This window comes from Aedes albopictus, chromosome 1 (assembly GCF_035046485.1).
Source record: "Aedes albopictus strain Foshan chromosome 1, AalbF5, whole genome shotgun sequence".
Classification (NCBI taxonomy): Eukaryota; Metazoa; Arthropoda; class Insecta; order Diptera; family Culicidae; genus Aedes; species Aedes albopictus.
Window position 1 is genome coordinate 19,303,183 of NC_085136.1, and position 17,573 is coordinate 19,320,755.

Genomic DNA, 17,573 nt, shown 5'->3' on the forward strand with positions numbered 1-17,573 from the left:
TGTGTGTACTTGGGCTCACTGACTCCGCAATAAAGTCCGAACAAAGTCCGCAATCACACGAAGTTAACTATCTCCAAAACGCTGATTTGGATAGTCCTCTATGGGTTTGAAACATGGACCCTACGTGCAGAGGACCAACGCGCCCTTGGAGTTTTCGAATGGAAGGTGTTGCGTACCATCTACAGCGGAGTGCAGATGGAAGACGGGACTTGGAATAGGCGAATGATCCACGAGCTTCATCAACTGCTGAGAGAACCAACCATCATCCATACCGCGAAAATCGGGAGGCTACGGTGGGCGGGTCACGTCATCAGGATGTCGGATAGCAACCCGACTAAAATGGTTCTCGAGAATCATCCGACCGGTACAAGAAGACGTGGAGCGCAGCGAGCTAGGTGGGTCGACCAAGTGGAGAACGATTTGCGGACCCTTGATAGAGTGCGGAACTAAAACGCGACTGAGATGACTCCTACGTAAAGCAGAAGACACTCAGGCCTTAGTCTGACCGGTAAGGCAATAGACTAGCGAGAACAGTGAACTAGAAAATCCGGTAGCAGCGATGTCAAGCTGTTCAGCACTGTACAGAGGAAATGCCAATGCAGGACCCGTAACTTCCAGAAATAAAAGCACACCCAACATATAGAAAAGCTCAAGAAGAAACCGCAGAATGCAATTGCCCGAGGAAGAAGCTCCCGTTGGAGCTAATCCTGGAATTGAAAGACAGAAAACGCAGGGCAGAAATAGCAAAAATAGCAATCACCAAAGTCGTGTTGTGCTTGCCGACGTTCTGTGGTTGATCGACATCAGTCACTCAAGTATTAGGCGGCCGACGACAGCGTATCATGTGGATGAGAGGGATAAACATTAACGTAATGAACGCTGCTACTTTGTTTGCACGAGGATAGATCAGGGATCAGGGATGACGATCAACGAAAGATTCGATCGCTTTGCGAACTAGCTTGACTTGAATAGACTGTACACACGTCAGCATTTAACATGTCTCATAATATGATCATCACTGCAGAAATAGGGAACAAACATCAACCCGGAAGAGCAGAAGATTTGAGAGAGGAGAGAACATGATCGAGCATAATGTCGTGAAGGCGTTCTGTCTGGGCTGGATGCATCGAACGTTAGTGGTTCAACTACGAAATGAACTAGCGCAGCACATGACCACAGCAATCACGTAGTTCCGTGGGACAGACCCTATGTCCTGGCACCGAATACCAAAGCTGCGGAATTCCTAAATATCAGATAACAAGTGTGGCAAGTAAGCATACCAAACTAAGATGTTTTGCCACAGTACTTGAAGGCCGTACAGAGCCTTGAGAATCTACAGAATACTGTGTATTCAGTTGTGGTGGCTGTTGTCAAGGCGCTGGGATTGCGGACGCGTTCGCAAGGAGACAGTGAAGGTCCAACACACTTCAGGAAACAGAAGGCCGACTAAATACAATTTTTGGAATTTTACAAAAATAAAAGAAATTAATTATTATACAGTATCAACACATCACAAAACATGGAACCTTACAAATGCACAATATACAGACATCACAAATCGACGCAACACAGCATATAACATAAATGTGCCCTGTTATCCAGATGGATAACTCCTTCCGATCACAGGATGACGAGGTTTCATTTATTGATTTGGGTCCGTCAGTCATCCTGCAATTGTATTTTTGTTGGCAGTATGCCTTTTAGTTCACAGCATTTGTCGCTGTGTTCATAGCTTGGTTCTGTCTAGGAAAACTAATCCTAATCGGGCATCCCGTTTCAGGGTTCGATACTTGAGCTCAACAACTTGAAGTCCGTGGCAGGGAAGGATTACATCTCTAGTACTTGACCGCTGCCCGAAGTAGCCTGAAAGTTGGCAATCAATATTGGATTGCATTTCATATTTTGTCAGAACCCTATAAATGTGTATTAAGCTCGGAGAATATTTACAACTTAAAATGAAACATTTAACACATTTAAGAACGCACAAATACAAAATTTATAACACATTTAACAATTATTCTGTCTTATAATTGTAACAAATATTTATACCCGTAACAAACCACATAGACATAGCGGACCAAGTTTCGCCGATTAGCACATTACAAGTAGGAGAATCCATCAACGAGACCGGTTCGTCATGTTGCTGAAATTGTGAAGCCTGTAGGACTCCGAGATCTTATATAGAAGTCAACATTACTGAGACCCTCCGCTCGCACCCATGTACAGTGGTTGAGTGCTCTTGTGGAATGATTACGGTGTTATGGAGAATATTCGAAGCAGGATTCGCTGCTCCTTGTTGTTGTTCAACATAAACGAAAGAGAGTTCTACAACTGCATTCAAAAGAACAAGCCTGATTTTGGCGAATGCCTTCCGGAGATTGGCGACGTCACAGTTCTGGGCCAATCTATGGGAGAACCCGAGCAGGGAATGAGAACTAATTGAAAACAAATTGAGTTATTTAGATATCACGAATTTTGATAACAAAGTGAGTTTTCATGTTGTATGACTTAAGTGTTAACATAACAAAAATGATAACAAAATAATGTACTGGAATATCTTATTGAAATCAGAATGAGTTCTCATTGATAACTAATTGATATCTCATTTTGTTATCTACATTTTACGACTTGATATCATACGCAGTTCTCAGGGAGTTATCAAATCTAAAGGGTAATAACTAAAAATTAATAACAAATTTAGTATTCATTTTGATATTTTATTAGGCATTAATTTACATGAATAAGTAAAAATTTAAATTAGATTTTATTTTAAATTTAGAAGAATCTCGTGATTGAAAACTTGTTTTGTTTGATAATTGAAATAAATAAACAACAATTGATACGATATTATCAGAATATGGCTACTATTAATGGCGTAGTATTATCGATTGTAACATTAACAATTCATCAACAGTCATTTCTAACTTGGAGCTTAAACGAAGAAAAGTTGTTTGGAAATCGGATATGATATCCTCATAGATATGCAGCATAACTATACCATGATTCAACTAAAAGATTAATGATGAACATTGAAGTGACAAAGAAAAGTAAATTTGGAGTCAAAGGACAACTGCCCTTAATATTTTTGTATAGGTAATTATATTTCAGCTTTTCCTTCTCATTATATGCACTGCAGCAAAACAAATGTGGGAAATGTTCACGACATACCAGAGCCACAGGCATCGGGACTCAAATTGAATGACATCGAGCAACGAATTGAGTCGCATTCGGCTTCTCAGCTTTTTCCCTCGTTACCCGAGGAAAATTATGACATTGAAAAAATAAGGCATCCGATAGGAAAAATATTTTACTACAATAATTCTACCGGGTATGGCATAATGTCGTTTGGCATAATGGCTAAATGGCATAATCTGGCATAATAGTCGATTGACAAAATGGCCGTTTGGCATAACACTAAGTGAAATGGCATTCATCATTTTCGTGTATGATAAATATCTGTGTTATTTTCAAAACTTCAAACATAACGAGATTCATCATTTCGGAATGGAGCTACAATGAATGCTTTTTCGCGCGAGAATACTTTATAAAGGTAAAATATGTGACCTTCAACAGTAGCATGACCGTGAATTACTTCTGTTGGTCATATCTAACTTCATTTACCATTAATCCTCCTCTTCTTGGCGTAACGTCCTCACTGGGACAAAGCCTGCTTCTCAGCTTAGTGTTCTATGAGCACTTCCACAGTTATTAACTGAGAGCTTCCTCTGCCAATGACCATTTTGCATGCGTATATCGTGTGGCAGGCACGAAGATACTCTATGCCCAAGGAAGTCAAGGAAATTTCCTTTACGAAAAGATCCTGGACTGACCGGGAATCGAACCCGTCACCCTCAGCATGGTCATGCTGAATACCCGTGCGTTTACCGCCTCGGCTATATGGGCCCTATTTACCATTAATATAGACTTTAAAAATTTAAAAATATTTGGCAATATGATATCTGATGATAACTGATATCTGGGAACTTTTGTATTCTGGGTAGTTTTTTTCTCCTCGTCATGGAAGGCTTTTTGAAACCTGTTGAATTCAAATTTGGCCTTAAATCTTTCCCAACCAAGCTATACAACCAAGTTTCAGGCAACTTGGCCGATGAATACCCCCTCATAACGAAGATAACAAACCTGTCGATAATATCCAGTCACCCTAAAAATACTTGCTAAAGTTCTAGCCAATTTAAATCAATAGCATGACCATTACCCAGAATCAGCAAATTATAAATTTTGTATCAATATGTAAGTAAAATTCTCTAGTAGATTTAACAAATATTTTGTGAATATAATTAACATTAATAAAGCATATTACCTTTTTAGGATTTTTGAAATCAAATCTTGTTATCATTGAGTTTTTGAAATGATAACAAAATGATATCTCAATTTGATATTAAATAAAAAGAATTCGGAAAGAAAATTTATTTTGATTTCATTTTGTTATCAATAACAAAATGAGTTATCAATTTGTTATAGGTTTGTTCTCATTCCCTGCTCGGGAACCCAGTCCAACACAGTGACGACGAGTTGTGGCTCTGGCTGATCAAAGAGCGACAGTGCAATGCAGTTGGAGACATGACCGCGGTCATGGTAACCCGCTAAGAACATACGGTATATCAGGGACTGGGCTGTATCAGGACCCGATTGTGTGCACCATTTCGATACAAAAGACACGACAATCCACGGCAGGACGGCGGAATGCTTCAACATGGTGCTAGAAGACCACGTAGCTACCAGAATTCATCGTTTATTTTTTGTCAAAGAGCCAAACCACATCTGATTCTGCTAAGTATAGACCAATAACATGCCTTTCGAGTCTGTCCAAAGTGCTTTCGTCCGTAACAGAGAGGAGGTTACTGTTGAAAACAATATTGTAGATTAAGTACAATTTGCCATGCATCTTATAGTCGAAGTGATCGAAGTGATCGAAGCTTACGAAACTGTTTCAATGCACTGGTATACAACCTATAATTATGCTGCACACGGTAGAATATTGCATGGTAACTTGAAGCAATGCAATAAGCAGGCAGCCAGTTGATGTCATATAGATGTTACGACCGAGGAACAAAACAGGTGTCACAAGACCATGCAAGGGTCAAAGATCAGGCCATCATAGATGCAGTCATTGTGGGTCCACCGATAAACAACCGAAAGAGCAAGCAGAGCATGCCGTACATCGAAAACAAGAAGGCGTACAACTCAGTATCTACCGCACTCGTTGCTTCCACGTACAAGGTAGACGTGAATGTCATTAGGCTAATGCAACATGCGATGGGGATATGGAGTACTTCCCTGCAAATTAGTAACGGAACAGCTGTTTTATGGTTTAGAACTCACAGCAGAACCCCCCCAGTGGAGCATTCGACGTCAGGACCTACATATCGTGGCGCTAACATCGACTCTGATCACTACCTGGTGATGGTTAAACTGCGCCCAAAATTCACCGTTATCAACAATGTACAGTACTGGTGGCCGCCCCGGTACGGTCTAGAGCGACTGAAGCAACCGGATGTCGCCTCAGCATACGTGAAGAATCTTGAGGCAGCGTTAACGGGCGAGGGTGTGCTCGATGTGGTCCCTCTGGAGGATTGCTGGAGAACAGTCAAAGCAGCCATCAACGACCATCCTGTTGGGACCAGGAAATTCTTGCTACTTTACGGTTTCGGTTAATTGTTGAACAGAGATGGCAAATGCTGGATTTCCACAAATTAACGTACGGGATTGTTATTCTGGAACTGCTTGTCGCTGGAGCACAAAATCTTGCATGAGAATACTCAACGACATTGGTTCATCGTCGGAGCGAATCTTCAACTGGACAATATGCGACCGGAGTACCTTTCGCCGGCCGATTTGATGATCCAAGAGGATATTGTAACTCACATTTCCGATTCTTCCGAGGACAACACCTAGCATCCACTTCCAGAGATCCTTGCTTGAATACACTTCGGCGTACACTAACGATCCAGCTTCGAATTCCCGGTTGAGTTTCGGTTTCAGACTTGCAGACTGAAAAGTTGGTCGTATGAGATCCAGAGTAGTCCTCATAGAACGTCCAAGCAGCCTTTCATCGAGTGATTCTCCGTCCAGAACAGCAGATGGTGTTGATCTGTAGATGTGTAGGAACGTTTGGAGAGCAGTCAAAGTTGACGTCTCTTCTACCAATAATTTTCTTCAAGGAACGCTTGAGGATATCTACAAATCGTTCCGCCTGCCCGTTGAATTGCGGCTGATATGGCGCTTTGCTCAAATTTTGCAGAATTTTTGGCTGCAAGAGTCCACCACAACCAGATGAAACCGTTGACATAGACCAATTGCTCTCGGCCAGCGTTCAGCTTGAGGTGGGAACTTGGCAGCGCTGGCACAGCTTGAACATCGGCGTAGGCAATCAGCAGGTATTGATTCTTGGCCGAAAAATAATTCCTCGGGAAATCGCTTTTGATCTCTCCATTCCAAGATGACCTTGATTAATTTGCTTCAGGATGCGCTTTTGAAGGCATTCATCATCACACAGTCGCCAACCATGGAATACGATTCTCGGTAGGTGTAGAATGGTTTTTGTTGTATGATATTACCTTTGGAACACTGGATCTTTCGATGTATCGGGGCTGCCCAAACCGAAAAGGCGATGAGTGTTACGATGTTCAAGCATTGGAATCTTTTTAGTTCCTCTTCGACTTCTTGGGTGACATGGAATGGTACTGGTCGCTTTAGCCGGAAAACTTGCTGCACATCTGGTCTCACGGTTAGATTGATTCTCGTTTTCGTGCAGTCCATCCTGAAAGACTTCCGAAAGCCGTGTAACGCAGTGCTGATCGTCGTTGCGAATTCTCCTGGAAGTTCCAGAGGTTCTCCAAACGCTGTAGTTGCTTCCATTCGAGTGGATTTGATAGCAGGCTTACCAATCTTATCCCAGGTATTTTGTGAGATCAATGTGATATCCGAGCCACAGTCAAGCTGCAACTCTGCTTCGATGCCGATGAAGATGATCGTCACGTAAAACCTTCGGCTCAGCATGTGCTCCACAGGTTGGATGGTCCTCATTTGGATTTTCTTTTCCTTTTTGCTGATCTTCTTGTCGACAGTGGACGTTGATGCTGAAGATTTCGACGAACAGTTGCAGTAACCTTCCTTATGGCCCATTCTTTCACACTGCTTGCACATAAGGTGACGCAGGGCATTATCGGCAGGTTTGTTCTCTTGGTCATGGGAGGTTTTTGTAGACCAAATTTCTATGATTTGGGCACATAACTCACCTTGGTTGGGTAGGATATGAGGTCAACTATGAGTTCTATGTAGAAAACAAAACTGCCGAAAATACGTAAATTCCCCTACATATGTTTCGAGAACTGGCAATCTTTCACAAAGTGCATGACTTCACTCTGCCAGCACGGAGATGGAGAAAGCTTACGATCTGGTATTGCCGACTTTGACTGCTTCTGGCCTTGCTTCTTAAACTGACGAACCGCTGAAGATGGATGCTCAGACGGTAGAATTCGATCACCAATCCTTCGATATTGGTATCGGATGTATCAGACTCGGGCTGTGATAGAAATCAGATCCTCGTGTCCTTCGCAGATTTCAGACCGCAGATGAAAACAAGGCTTTTGAATTGGTTGATGAAGAGTTTCTGTATAATCGCGTGAGTGGCTCAGCAGGAGATAATTCAAAAAATGACGAGGAGCAACAGAATTGCTCCAAGAACTCCTTCATGGAACCTCCCGAGTATTCCTCTACCGTGCCATGCCCTAATACCGTGTGCCTCCTAATACCGTGTATGTGACAAAAAACTCAAATATTTTACTAAATGTATTATTTTTTTAACTGAGTTACTAGTCGAATCATTAGCATATCGAACCTTCTCAAGTTAGGCATGATGAATTTGGCAGATATTTACAAAAACAAGCAATTAAAAATATTTACACAATGTGAGTGCAAAGTAACAATACACGGTATTAGGGCATGGTTCTTTTAGTGTTCCAAATACCGTGTTTCGGCTAAAACTTGCAAACTGAAAATATTATTGACACTTTTTACTTTATGAATCAATTGCACAAACCTCTAGGCAACGTTTGACGCATAGGTTCTTTTAAGTATGAACTTAGTATGATTGATATAGTGATGATTTAAAAGACCGCCAATGTATGCGGGTTACATACACCGTGTCCAATAAGTTCTCATACAAAATCAAATTCAATTCATTTCACATCTGTAATTAGGATTTTCAAAGTAAATTTATTTATTGAAAGGCCAACTAACATACATCAAATACAGCATATGTTTCGGTAATAACTGTCCTTTATCCTTCTCTACTGATCGCTTATGTGTCGTAAGTCAATTTCAGCTGGCACGCACCCCATTTCGTTGGTATTTCGCCGTATTTTAACGAGTAATGGTTTTAAGTTGAAACAAATTAGGTTCCTGTCATCCCCATTGCTAGTAGCAACTATGACCAAAAGAGAAAAAAATTGAGATCTTGTATTGGTAAAGTACGGAGCCGTTTTATTTTGTACAAAATGAAACGTAAATTAAACAAAAATGTCTATTTGCCTGTTTCAATGAGATTTTTTGCGTTAAAGAAGCATGGGTGCATTTTTGCTAGTTGATTCACACCATTCTCACTAATAAAACATGCTTGTATTCCTATTGTGGTAAACTTTGTTCAAAATTTACGTTTTATGATGTTTATCTTTGATATAACAGTTATTTTCATAAAAATCAGCCCAAGTTGAGCTTACTTGCAAATTTCTTACCATATCATCACTAAAACTGTATTGTTTTAGCATTAGTATATCCATTTGGTACATATCTTGGGATACAAACACAAAATTTATCCTTATGGACTCTATTTCGCTACCGTAGAATGTAAAACTTTACGGATATTTTTCTTGCGTGCCGGAGAAAACGGATTTCAGGAAACGGAAGTGTACTGCTAGGCATATAAAAACAAATAGAAAATAGAGTTATTCTAAACCGTATGCTTTATTTAATCAGTATTATGTGGCCTTTCAATACATGCATTTATTTAGAAAATATGAATCACATATGTGAAATAAAATGATATTTTCTAAATTTGTATTTTGTATGAGAACTTATTGGACACGGTGTACACGGTATTAGGAACAATGCTATGTTTTACAATTTTGATTTTAACAATGGATTAAACATTTGGAATTCCATTAATCATATTTATTATACATAATACACACAATAAGCAATAATATAGCGTTTGAAAAATCAAGAAACATAGATTATTTATTTTTACAGGGCTCTTTGAAGTGAAGAGCATCCTTAAGGTCACGGTATTAGGGCATGGCACGGTAGTAACTATTTTGCTTAACCCTTTGAAGCCAAATTTCTTTCAAGCGTTATTATAAAGTTTTCCCTACGTATTTCAGTGGTTTTAGTGCCCTACAGCATAAAACAGGGTAGAATATGGTGCAGAATATTTTTTCTGGATATCCTAGGTCATCCAAACTGTTCCTGAGTTTAGATCCTAAAGTCTACGAGTGTGAAAGTAACTTCTATTATACAAAGCTACGATATGTAATCTATCATGTCCAGTAAGATTTATGAAAGTTCAAAAGACAGTAGGTATCAGATCTGTCGGGATATACCAGGTCATCCAAACTGTTCTTGAGTTTAGATCCTAAAGTCTACGAGTGTAAAAGTAACTTCTTTCATTATACAAAGCTACGATATGTAACACAGCGTAACAAAAAATTACTTTTTGTCTGTCTCAAGAGCAAACTTATGTGTCTCCGAAGGATTTTGGGCCGCTGAATCCGAATCCGGGCTCAGATTTGCTCTAACACGTCACAATTTTGAGCTATACCTCAATTTATAGGGCAAAATATGCGATTTTGGGCTTTTTTGACAGCAAGCCATGAGGCAAGGAAATATTTTTTTAACCAATCAAAAGGTTAATTGGTCAATTAACATCTAAATTAACGACTCATGCAAAATATTTCGTTTTACCTAATCAAATTTAATAGTTTTAAGCGATTTATGTTAGGTACGATATTTCCCATACAAGTCACCCTCCAAAAGTTGCATGCAAGTTTTCATACTAACTTAAAATGCTAAAATCTGTCAAATTTGATTAGGTTAAACGAAATATTTTGCATGAATCGTTAATTTAGATGTTAATTGACCAATTAACCTTTTGATTGGTTAAAAATAATATTTCCTTGCCTCATGGCTTGCTGTCAAAAAAGCCCAAAATAGCATATTTTGCTCTATAAATTGAGGTATAGCTCAAAATTGTGACGTGTTTGAGCAAATCTGAGCCCGGATTCGGATTCGGCGGCCCAAAATCCTTCGGAGACACATAAGTTTGCTCTTGAGACAAAAAAATGTTGCGCTGTGTAATCTATCATGTTCATGCAAATCTTCGTGGGCTTCGTGGCCGTGCGGTTAGCGGCGTCAGTCGTTTAGACGTATTGTGAGTGCCACGGAGTGAGATTCCCGCTCCAACCGAAGGAAACTTTTCGTCAAAACGAAAAATCCTCCGCTAGTTCAGTGGGTGTTCCGTGTTGTCCGTTGCCTAATGTTAGTGAATGTACAGTCTGTGTAACCTCTGGTTGAAGACGGTGTAGTGTCTTTTTAAATGTTCAATGAACATCATCAGATCAGCTGGGGTCATCAAAATTATTATGATGTTTAAAATCTTGCATCTACAGCAATTGAAGTTTCTGTTTTGGCTATATAGAGTTATGTTGTATAATCTATTATACTTACTGGAACTCACAGAATACAATCAGACACTATGACGTAGCTTCGGGATATTCAGAATCGTACACACTGCCCTGCAATGTACACGAGTCTACAGCCAGGTACAGAACAATGCCTGCTAGTCTTTGAAAAGTGTTAGTAAATATGGTTCATTATGTATCATTATTCAGTGTAGCAGACTAGCATTGCACTCTCTCTCTCTTTTTGGCGTAACGTCCTCACTGGGACAAAGCCTGCTTCTCAGCTTAGTGCTCTATGAGCACTTCCGCAGTTATTAACTGAGAGCTTCCTCTGCCAATGACCATTTTGCATGCGTATATCGTGTGGCAGGCACGAAGATACTCTATGCCCAAGGAAGTCAAGGAAATTTCCTTTACGAAAAGATCCTGGACCGACCGGGAATCGAACCCGTCACCCTCAGCATGGTCATGCTGAATACCCGTGCGTTTACCGCCTCGGCTATATGGGCCCAGACTAGCATTGCAAATGTAGGTAGAAAGATGTGTAGTCCATGAAAGATTGCATGACCTAAATTATCACAAAACTATCATGAAGTGACCCTTGAGAGTTAAGAGGTTCATGGATCCTATTAATTGGTTGTGTAACGTTACTACCTAAAACGTTGTTTTATGAACTAAACTCTGTAACAGTAAGGATTATCCATAATATCCCAGAAATATATAACAACGCTTATTATTCCTCGAACTACTTTGCTAAATACAGTGGATCAAGTAACACTACTTGTCGGGGCCCGTGGCGCAGTGGTCCACACGTTCGTTTCATAAGCGGATGGTCATGGGTTCGAACCCAGCCCCGGCAATTGCAATTTTTCGTCAGCTGCTCTTCCCCCCGAGAGCAGCTGGCACCTGACCCTCTTCGGAGCATATAGCTCTAACGGACCCAGAATTTAGATATCGGCGAACCGCAACTCATAATGGACCCCCAATCGGACTGGAAAAGGAACAGCAGCCACACATCAGCAGCATCGTGCTCATCATTCTACCATGGACAGGGTAGAAGAATGAAAGAAGCACAAAGGCAGCCAGTTCAATACAGTAGAATAAAATAGAATACATTTAGGCGCTGACGCTCACGTAGTACCCTAGTGGACAAAAGAGCTGTAAATTAGCTTAAGTGATTAAGAATAAAAAAAAAAGTAACACTACTTAACGTAGTGGCAAAAGCTTTCATTATAAGTGGAGACCTGAAGCTATGGTCTACGAAGTAGTTTGGTTGATCTGGAATAAATCAAAACTATCTATGACTCATGAAATGACAGGGGGATTACAGATTACAGTTGGATGTGTAATGTTCAGTTTATTGTGAGAATAACTACTGTTACTGTCAAGAGCTAAACTTCAGGACAGTTTGGATGACTTTTAACATCCCTATGGTTCATAATTGTACACAATAGACTTTAAGTTGGTTCATTAACCGCGGTTAAATATGCAACGTTACTCAGTATAGCAGATATGGCTACTGTTACGCGTGTAGACCTGAAGTTCTGAACTTCAAGGTAGTTTGGCTGAGGTCTGTGTCATTTGGCATAAAGACATTTGGCATAACGGTCATTTGGCATAATGGACACTTGGCATAATAAAGAAGGGTGCATTTCGATTATGCCGAATGTCCATTATGCCAAATGACCGTTATGCCAAATGTCTTTATGCCAAGTGACCTTATGCCAAACGACCTTATGCCAAATGACTTTATGCCAAATGTCCCGCTCCCTTTGGCTGACATAGAATATCCCTATAGTGTCTATGAAGGTCATTGTAGATTTCAATAGCTTCACGGATTCCAAAAGATTATGCAATGCTATTATTTATGGCAAAAACACAAAGTTATTCTTGTAGATTTGAAGGACTTTACATCAGCATACTTGAGACCCATCAGCATACTTGAGCTAGCCACCCCACCCATTCCAGTTGCAATCAGCGAGTCAATAAGATCTATTTCCAATTCGAATAAGTGTTCTTTTTTCGGTAGAAGTTAAGGTGATTCCTCTCAAGTAAAATTGTTATAGTGCATGCTAAAAAACGTTATCCAATAAAATCGATGGTGAGCCGTATAGTTTGAGTGTTCCAAATATTAAGAAGAACGATCTAGAAGATTACAATCCCACCGGGGATCACTCTAATGTGCTGCTGCTGCTAATTTGTTCATCCGTTGTGTGCTGCTGTAAAAGTGCTTCAACCGATTCAGGACACCTCCACCCCCACGAATTCTGGTGTAAGGCGACGAAAACCACACAGCGTAGGGTAAGCGCCACCATAGAAATTGGAATTCGCATGCGGCCCTCGCATGGGGATTCGCATGCGGCCCTCGACCAGGTTTTGTGCGGCCCGCGAACTGATTCTTAAATGCATTAGGAAGTGGCCCACTCATAGATTCCAGAATGAAAATCAGAAATTTCACCATATTTTAAGACTTTCATGAGATTGAATATTAATTACTGAATTTTGCCAATGTCATGGAAAGTTTTTAAAGAAATATGATTAAGTTGTATAAAGTGTAAAAGAAATAGAGTTAAGAAACTAACTCTATTGTAAAAGACTACATTTTCGAATTTTGTTCCGAAAATTTTCAAAACTGTTGTTAACCTTCGAGCGGTCACGCTGTTGTATTTTGTACAACACATTAAAAATTCTCGCTTTTTGTACTCCGTATTAGCGTGGTGCTCAAATATGTAATTGGCTCAGGAAAAATGTAACAAGTTCTCTGTCATGGATTTTCGACTTGTGGCAGAACTCGTCATTAGTAATTAGTCCAATTTCTCGAAAATAAAATTCGAATAATTCCCATTTTGTTTTTTTTTATCGGCAAAAAAATATAGTCAGCACTTTTACCAGAAAAATTCAATAAAAAAAAATACAGAATTTTTGCCTACAACTTCTTTTAAAGTGTTGCCTAAACTTTCGAAATTTCGCTAAAAGCTTTAGGGGGGGTATGATACTCTTCATTCCCCTAGCAATACTTTTGGGAGTTTCTCTTAAAATATCTATTCTAATTCGGCTACAAATACTTGCAGAATTTGTACATATAGCCGAGGCGGTAAACGCACGGGTATTCAGCATGACCATGCCGAGGGTGACGGGTTCGATTCCCGGTCGGTTCAGGATCTTTTCGTAAAGGAAATTTCCTTGACTTCCTTGGGCATAGAGTATCTTCGTGCCTGCCACACGATATACGAATGCAAAATGGTCATTGGCAGAGGAAGCTCTCAGTTAATAACTGTGGAAGTGCTCATAGAACACTAAGCTGAGAAGCAGGCTTTGTCCCAGTGGGACGTTACGCCAAGAAGAGGAGAGGACTTGCAGAATTTGCTCAGAAAATCATGTCTGCAGGTTTTTCTTCATTGACTTCCTAAGAAATTACGCAAGAAAAACTTTAAAAAAATATCAAGGATTCCTACAATAACCCCGAAAACCCTGAAATTTCTGCAAATCATTCTGAAATTTCTCAAAATCCACGAAAAGTCCTAAATAACATCATGAATCTTGGAAATTGTTGAAAATAAACTCTTTAATGACTTGCGGCCCGCAGTCTTTTTTCAAAATTCAATTTTGGCCCGCATAGACAGTTAGGCTGAGGATCACTGTTTTAGAACAACTGGTATGCCAATTACTTCGTTTCTCCAAACTTCATGGAGTTCAGGATGTTCTTGGTTGTCAGTAAAGCCTCAAATACAAATATTCCCATTTTTCCCTAATAAAGGACTCAATTTGCTACAATTTGCCCCCAAGACAATGTTTGAATTTATACTGCAAATTTTCCCTGGATTCATCCAAGTATTAATGTTAAATTTTCATTTCTATTTGAGTGCTTTTTTTTCTTAATAAATCTCTAGGATTCCTCTTCCAAGAATTTCAACAGATTTTTTTTTCAAAAATTGCTCTAAAAATCTGTGATCATAAAACTTATAACTAAAAGTCAAAATATTTCCATGACGCAAAAATCCTAGTCCGACCGGGATTCGAACCCATCCCCATCAGTATGAAATTGCTGAGTTTCCGCACAAACGGTCAGATCTATTATAAGCTTTAAAATGTGTCTGTTTGCATTCGGCGTTGCATCTACCCACATACCCCAGATTGATAAGGAGCTTCAATCACACGAAACACTTTGCTATCACGACAACAAATCAAGCCGCCGTTTATGGCTCTCACTGACTGACAATCGAAAAATAGATTCTTCTGTCGTTATCTCCCATCGAGAGGATTACTCATTTCACCGTATCATGCGACACATTTGTTTTGAGTGGGTGGGGGGTACCTCGACGGCTGAGATAACGTTTATCCGCAAAGAAAGCTTTCTAAGCTTATCGACACCTTAGCCACTAAACCACACTCACCTTATCCTTCGTCATGAACCGTATCGCTTCCTCCAGCGGAATTTTGGCGCAGTTTCCATCCTTCAGGAAGTCCGCGTCGTTCTCCGAATGGCACGGGAACCGTTGCACCAATAGCTTGGAACTATCAATCGGCGAGTAGAGCTCCAGTTCGAACGCGAACCGCTGGCTGGTCTTCGCCTCCTTGGATGCGCAAATGACCGTCCAAATGGTGCGCCTACTGTTCTGATCGTAGATCTGGTACACGTTGAAGTACTCGCCGTACGCCCGAATCACGTAGTACGCGATGACCGACTGCAGCGCAATGCACCGCTGGCTGTCCGCAGCGTAGTTCCACGTCAGCACAATGTCCGGCAGGTTGTACACCTTGTCCTGGTGCTCGGTTACGCAATGACCGATCCAGTCCTTCTCGCAACCGTGCCACGAGCAGTTCTCCCACACCTTGCCCATGAAGCAGTCGATTTGCTGGGGAATGGGAATATTAGGAATTAATCTCGAATGGACAAACTGCATCGCAGACTCACCTTATATCCACAGCGATCTTTGTGCCACCAGAGCAGCTCCAACGGCAACCGCACCGTACAACCCCTGGCAGCATGAGTGCACGGAAAGTGCACCTTAGCCGCAATCGCCTCCAACGTGTAGTTCCTCATTTCGGTGAGCTTCTTCCGGCACAGCGGACAAGCACCAATCCGACCGGAACAGCGCGCACAGATGCTGTGCCCCGTTTCGCACAAGGTGATCGGTCCGTACAACGCTTGGGCACATCCTGGACATTTCAGTTCACTGATGATGCTGTCGTAGTGATGGAGCGTGATGCTGAAGTGGGCATCACTGTAGATGACCGATTTCCGCTTATCCCCCAGCAGCGAAGTCGTCGAATCCTGGCGAGCGGTGGCGGTGTTCTGCTCCTTGGAGGTCGTTGTGAACGTCGTCGAAGTCCGATCGGAACTGCTGCTGACCGGGGAGGACTTCTCGTACCGCTCCAAGGCCCGAACCGTCACCAGGGTGGGCTCGGCAGCGCTGGACGACCGCTCTTGCTCGATGGAGGACATTCCGGTGCTGTTCTGCCGATCCGATTGAAAGCGATTGCTGTCTGTGATTCTTTCCTTTGGAAAGACAATCGTCTTGGCAGGTATGCTATCTTATCAAAGAAGGCTCTGCCGGTCGGTATCAGTTGAACGGATTTTGCGGACTTTTTAATTTTACACGGTGACTACGATGAGAAAAGATAACGAGCGGGCGGGCGTTTAACCTCTGCTGGCTCGTCCGTCGCCTACTTCGGTCGATGGGAACGACAAGAAGCTGGTAGTTTGATCGATTTCATGACACTAACCGTGTGACTGACTGCAGTGTCCGGGGTTGCTTCCGCAATGCGAGCTGTGATGCGCGGATAAGCTCGTTCAGTGTTTGACAAGGGTTACCACTGAGTGGGTATTGTACACCAGACAATAGAACAAAAGCACACATCATGGCACGTGGTAGAACGGGTCAGTAGGTAATGGCGAATAATAGGATTTACATTCGATAATACTTTCATTACTACCTACCTGTCTCTACAATATATACATTGTAGCCGTTTCAAGTACATATGCATTTTCCTCTTTGCGATAATAGAACACATTTGTAGTTTTTTTTTGCTGGATTTTGTCTTTGCTATAAGCCTTGAACCTTGAATAACTTGCAAGCGCAACAGACAGATCAAAGTAGTCCTGTTGGAGGTTGATTAGATATTTCTAACGTAACTACAAAATTACCTAGGGTAATTTCTGATCAAATTCTGCATTTTATGACGTGTGGTATACCTATATGCCTAGATACTTTCCAGCTTACCATGGTACTACCGGTATTTAGCCCCGTGCCACAAGCCGGGCCACCATACCTTAGTATGTACGAGGCGACACGAGCCAGAAGCATGCGCTCACTGGCATACAGCTCAGAGCTATTGGACATCAACCGGGACAGTGCCGCTATAGCTGTGGAGGCTCTTTTGCTGGCATAATCGACGTGGCTACCGAAGGTAAGCTTATCGTCGATCATCACCCCCAATTGTTTGACGGAGCGCTTCGAAGTGATAGTGCAATCGCCTACACTGATCACCGCTTGCTGCTCCGACTTTCGGTTGTTCACAACCGTTTTGTGGTGAGTCAATTCCGGTTTCCTGGATCTCATCTACGCCTCCACAACCTTGTTCAAGTGGGTAGTAGTCAACTGCATTATTCTTCGATCGATTCACCGTAGACTTCCAGCGTAATATCATCAGCGAAGCCGACGATCTCCACTCCCACTGGGAGCTCTTACCTCAACACCTCTTCGTACATCACATTCCATAATACCGGACCCAGGATGGAACCTTGCGGGACTCCTGAGTTTATGTAAAAGCCCTTTCGACCCACCTGTGTCATAAACTAATACTCGATTCTGGAGGCAACTTTCGAGAATCCTGTACAGAACGCGTTCCTTACATCCAGATTCACTTCTGCGC

General features: G+C 41.4%; 1 protein-coding gene across 2 annotated transcripts in view; it reads right to left on the reverse strand.

Moving 5' to 3' along the window:
* The window catches only part of LOC109408932 (uncharacterized), a 59,004-nt gene that overhangs the window by 1,076 nt on the left and 40,355 nt on the right, over positions 1-17,573 (reverse strand). The window contains exons 2-3 of one of the 2 annotated variants that reach the window (XM_062844147.1): positions 15,613-16,155; positions 15,092-15,553 (exon numbers count right to left, since the gene is read on the reverse strand). In XM_062844147.1, the coding sequence (XP_062700131.1) occupies positions 15,092-15,553; positions 15,613-16,155 (1,005 nt within the window). Of the gene's footprint in view, positions 1-15,091; positions 15,554-15,612; positions 16,825-17,573 lie in introns of those variants that run through there. The other variant, XM_019682329.3, reaches the window with a different exon arrangement.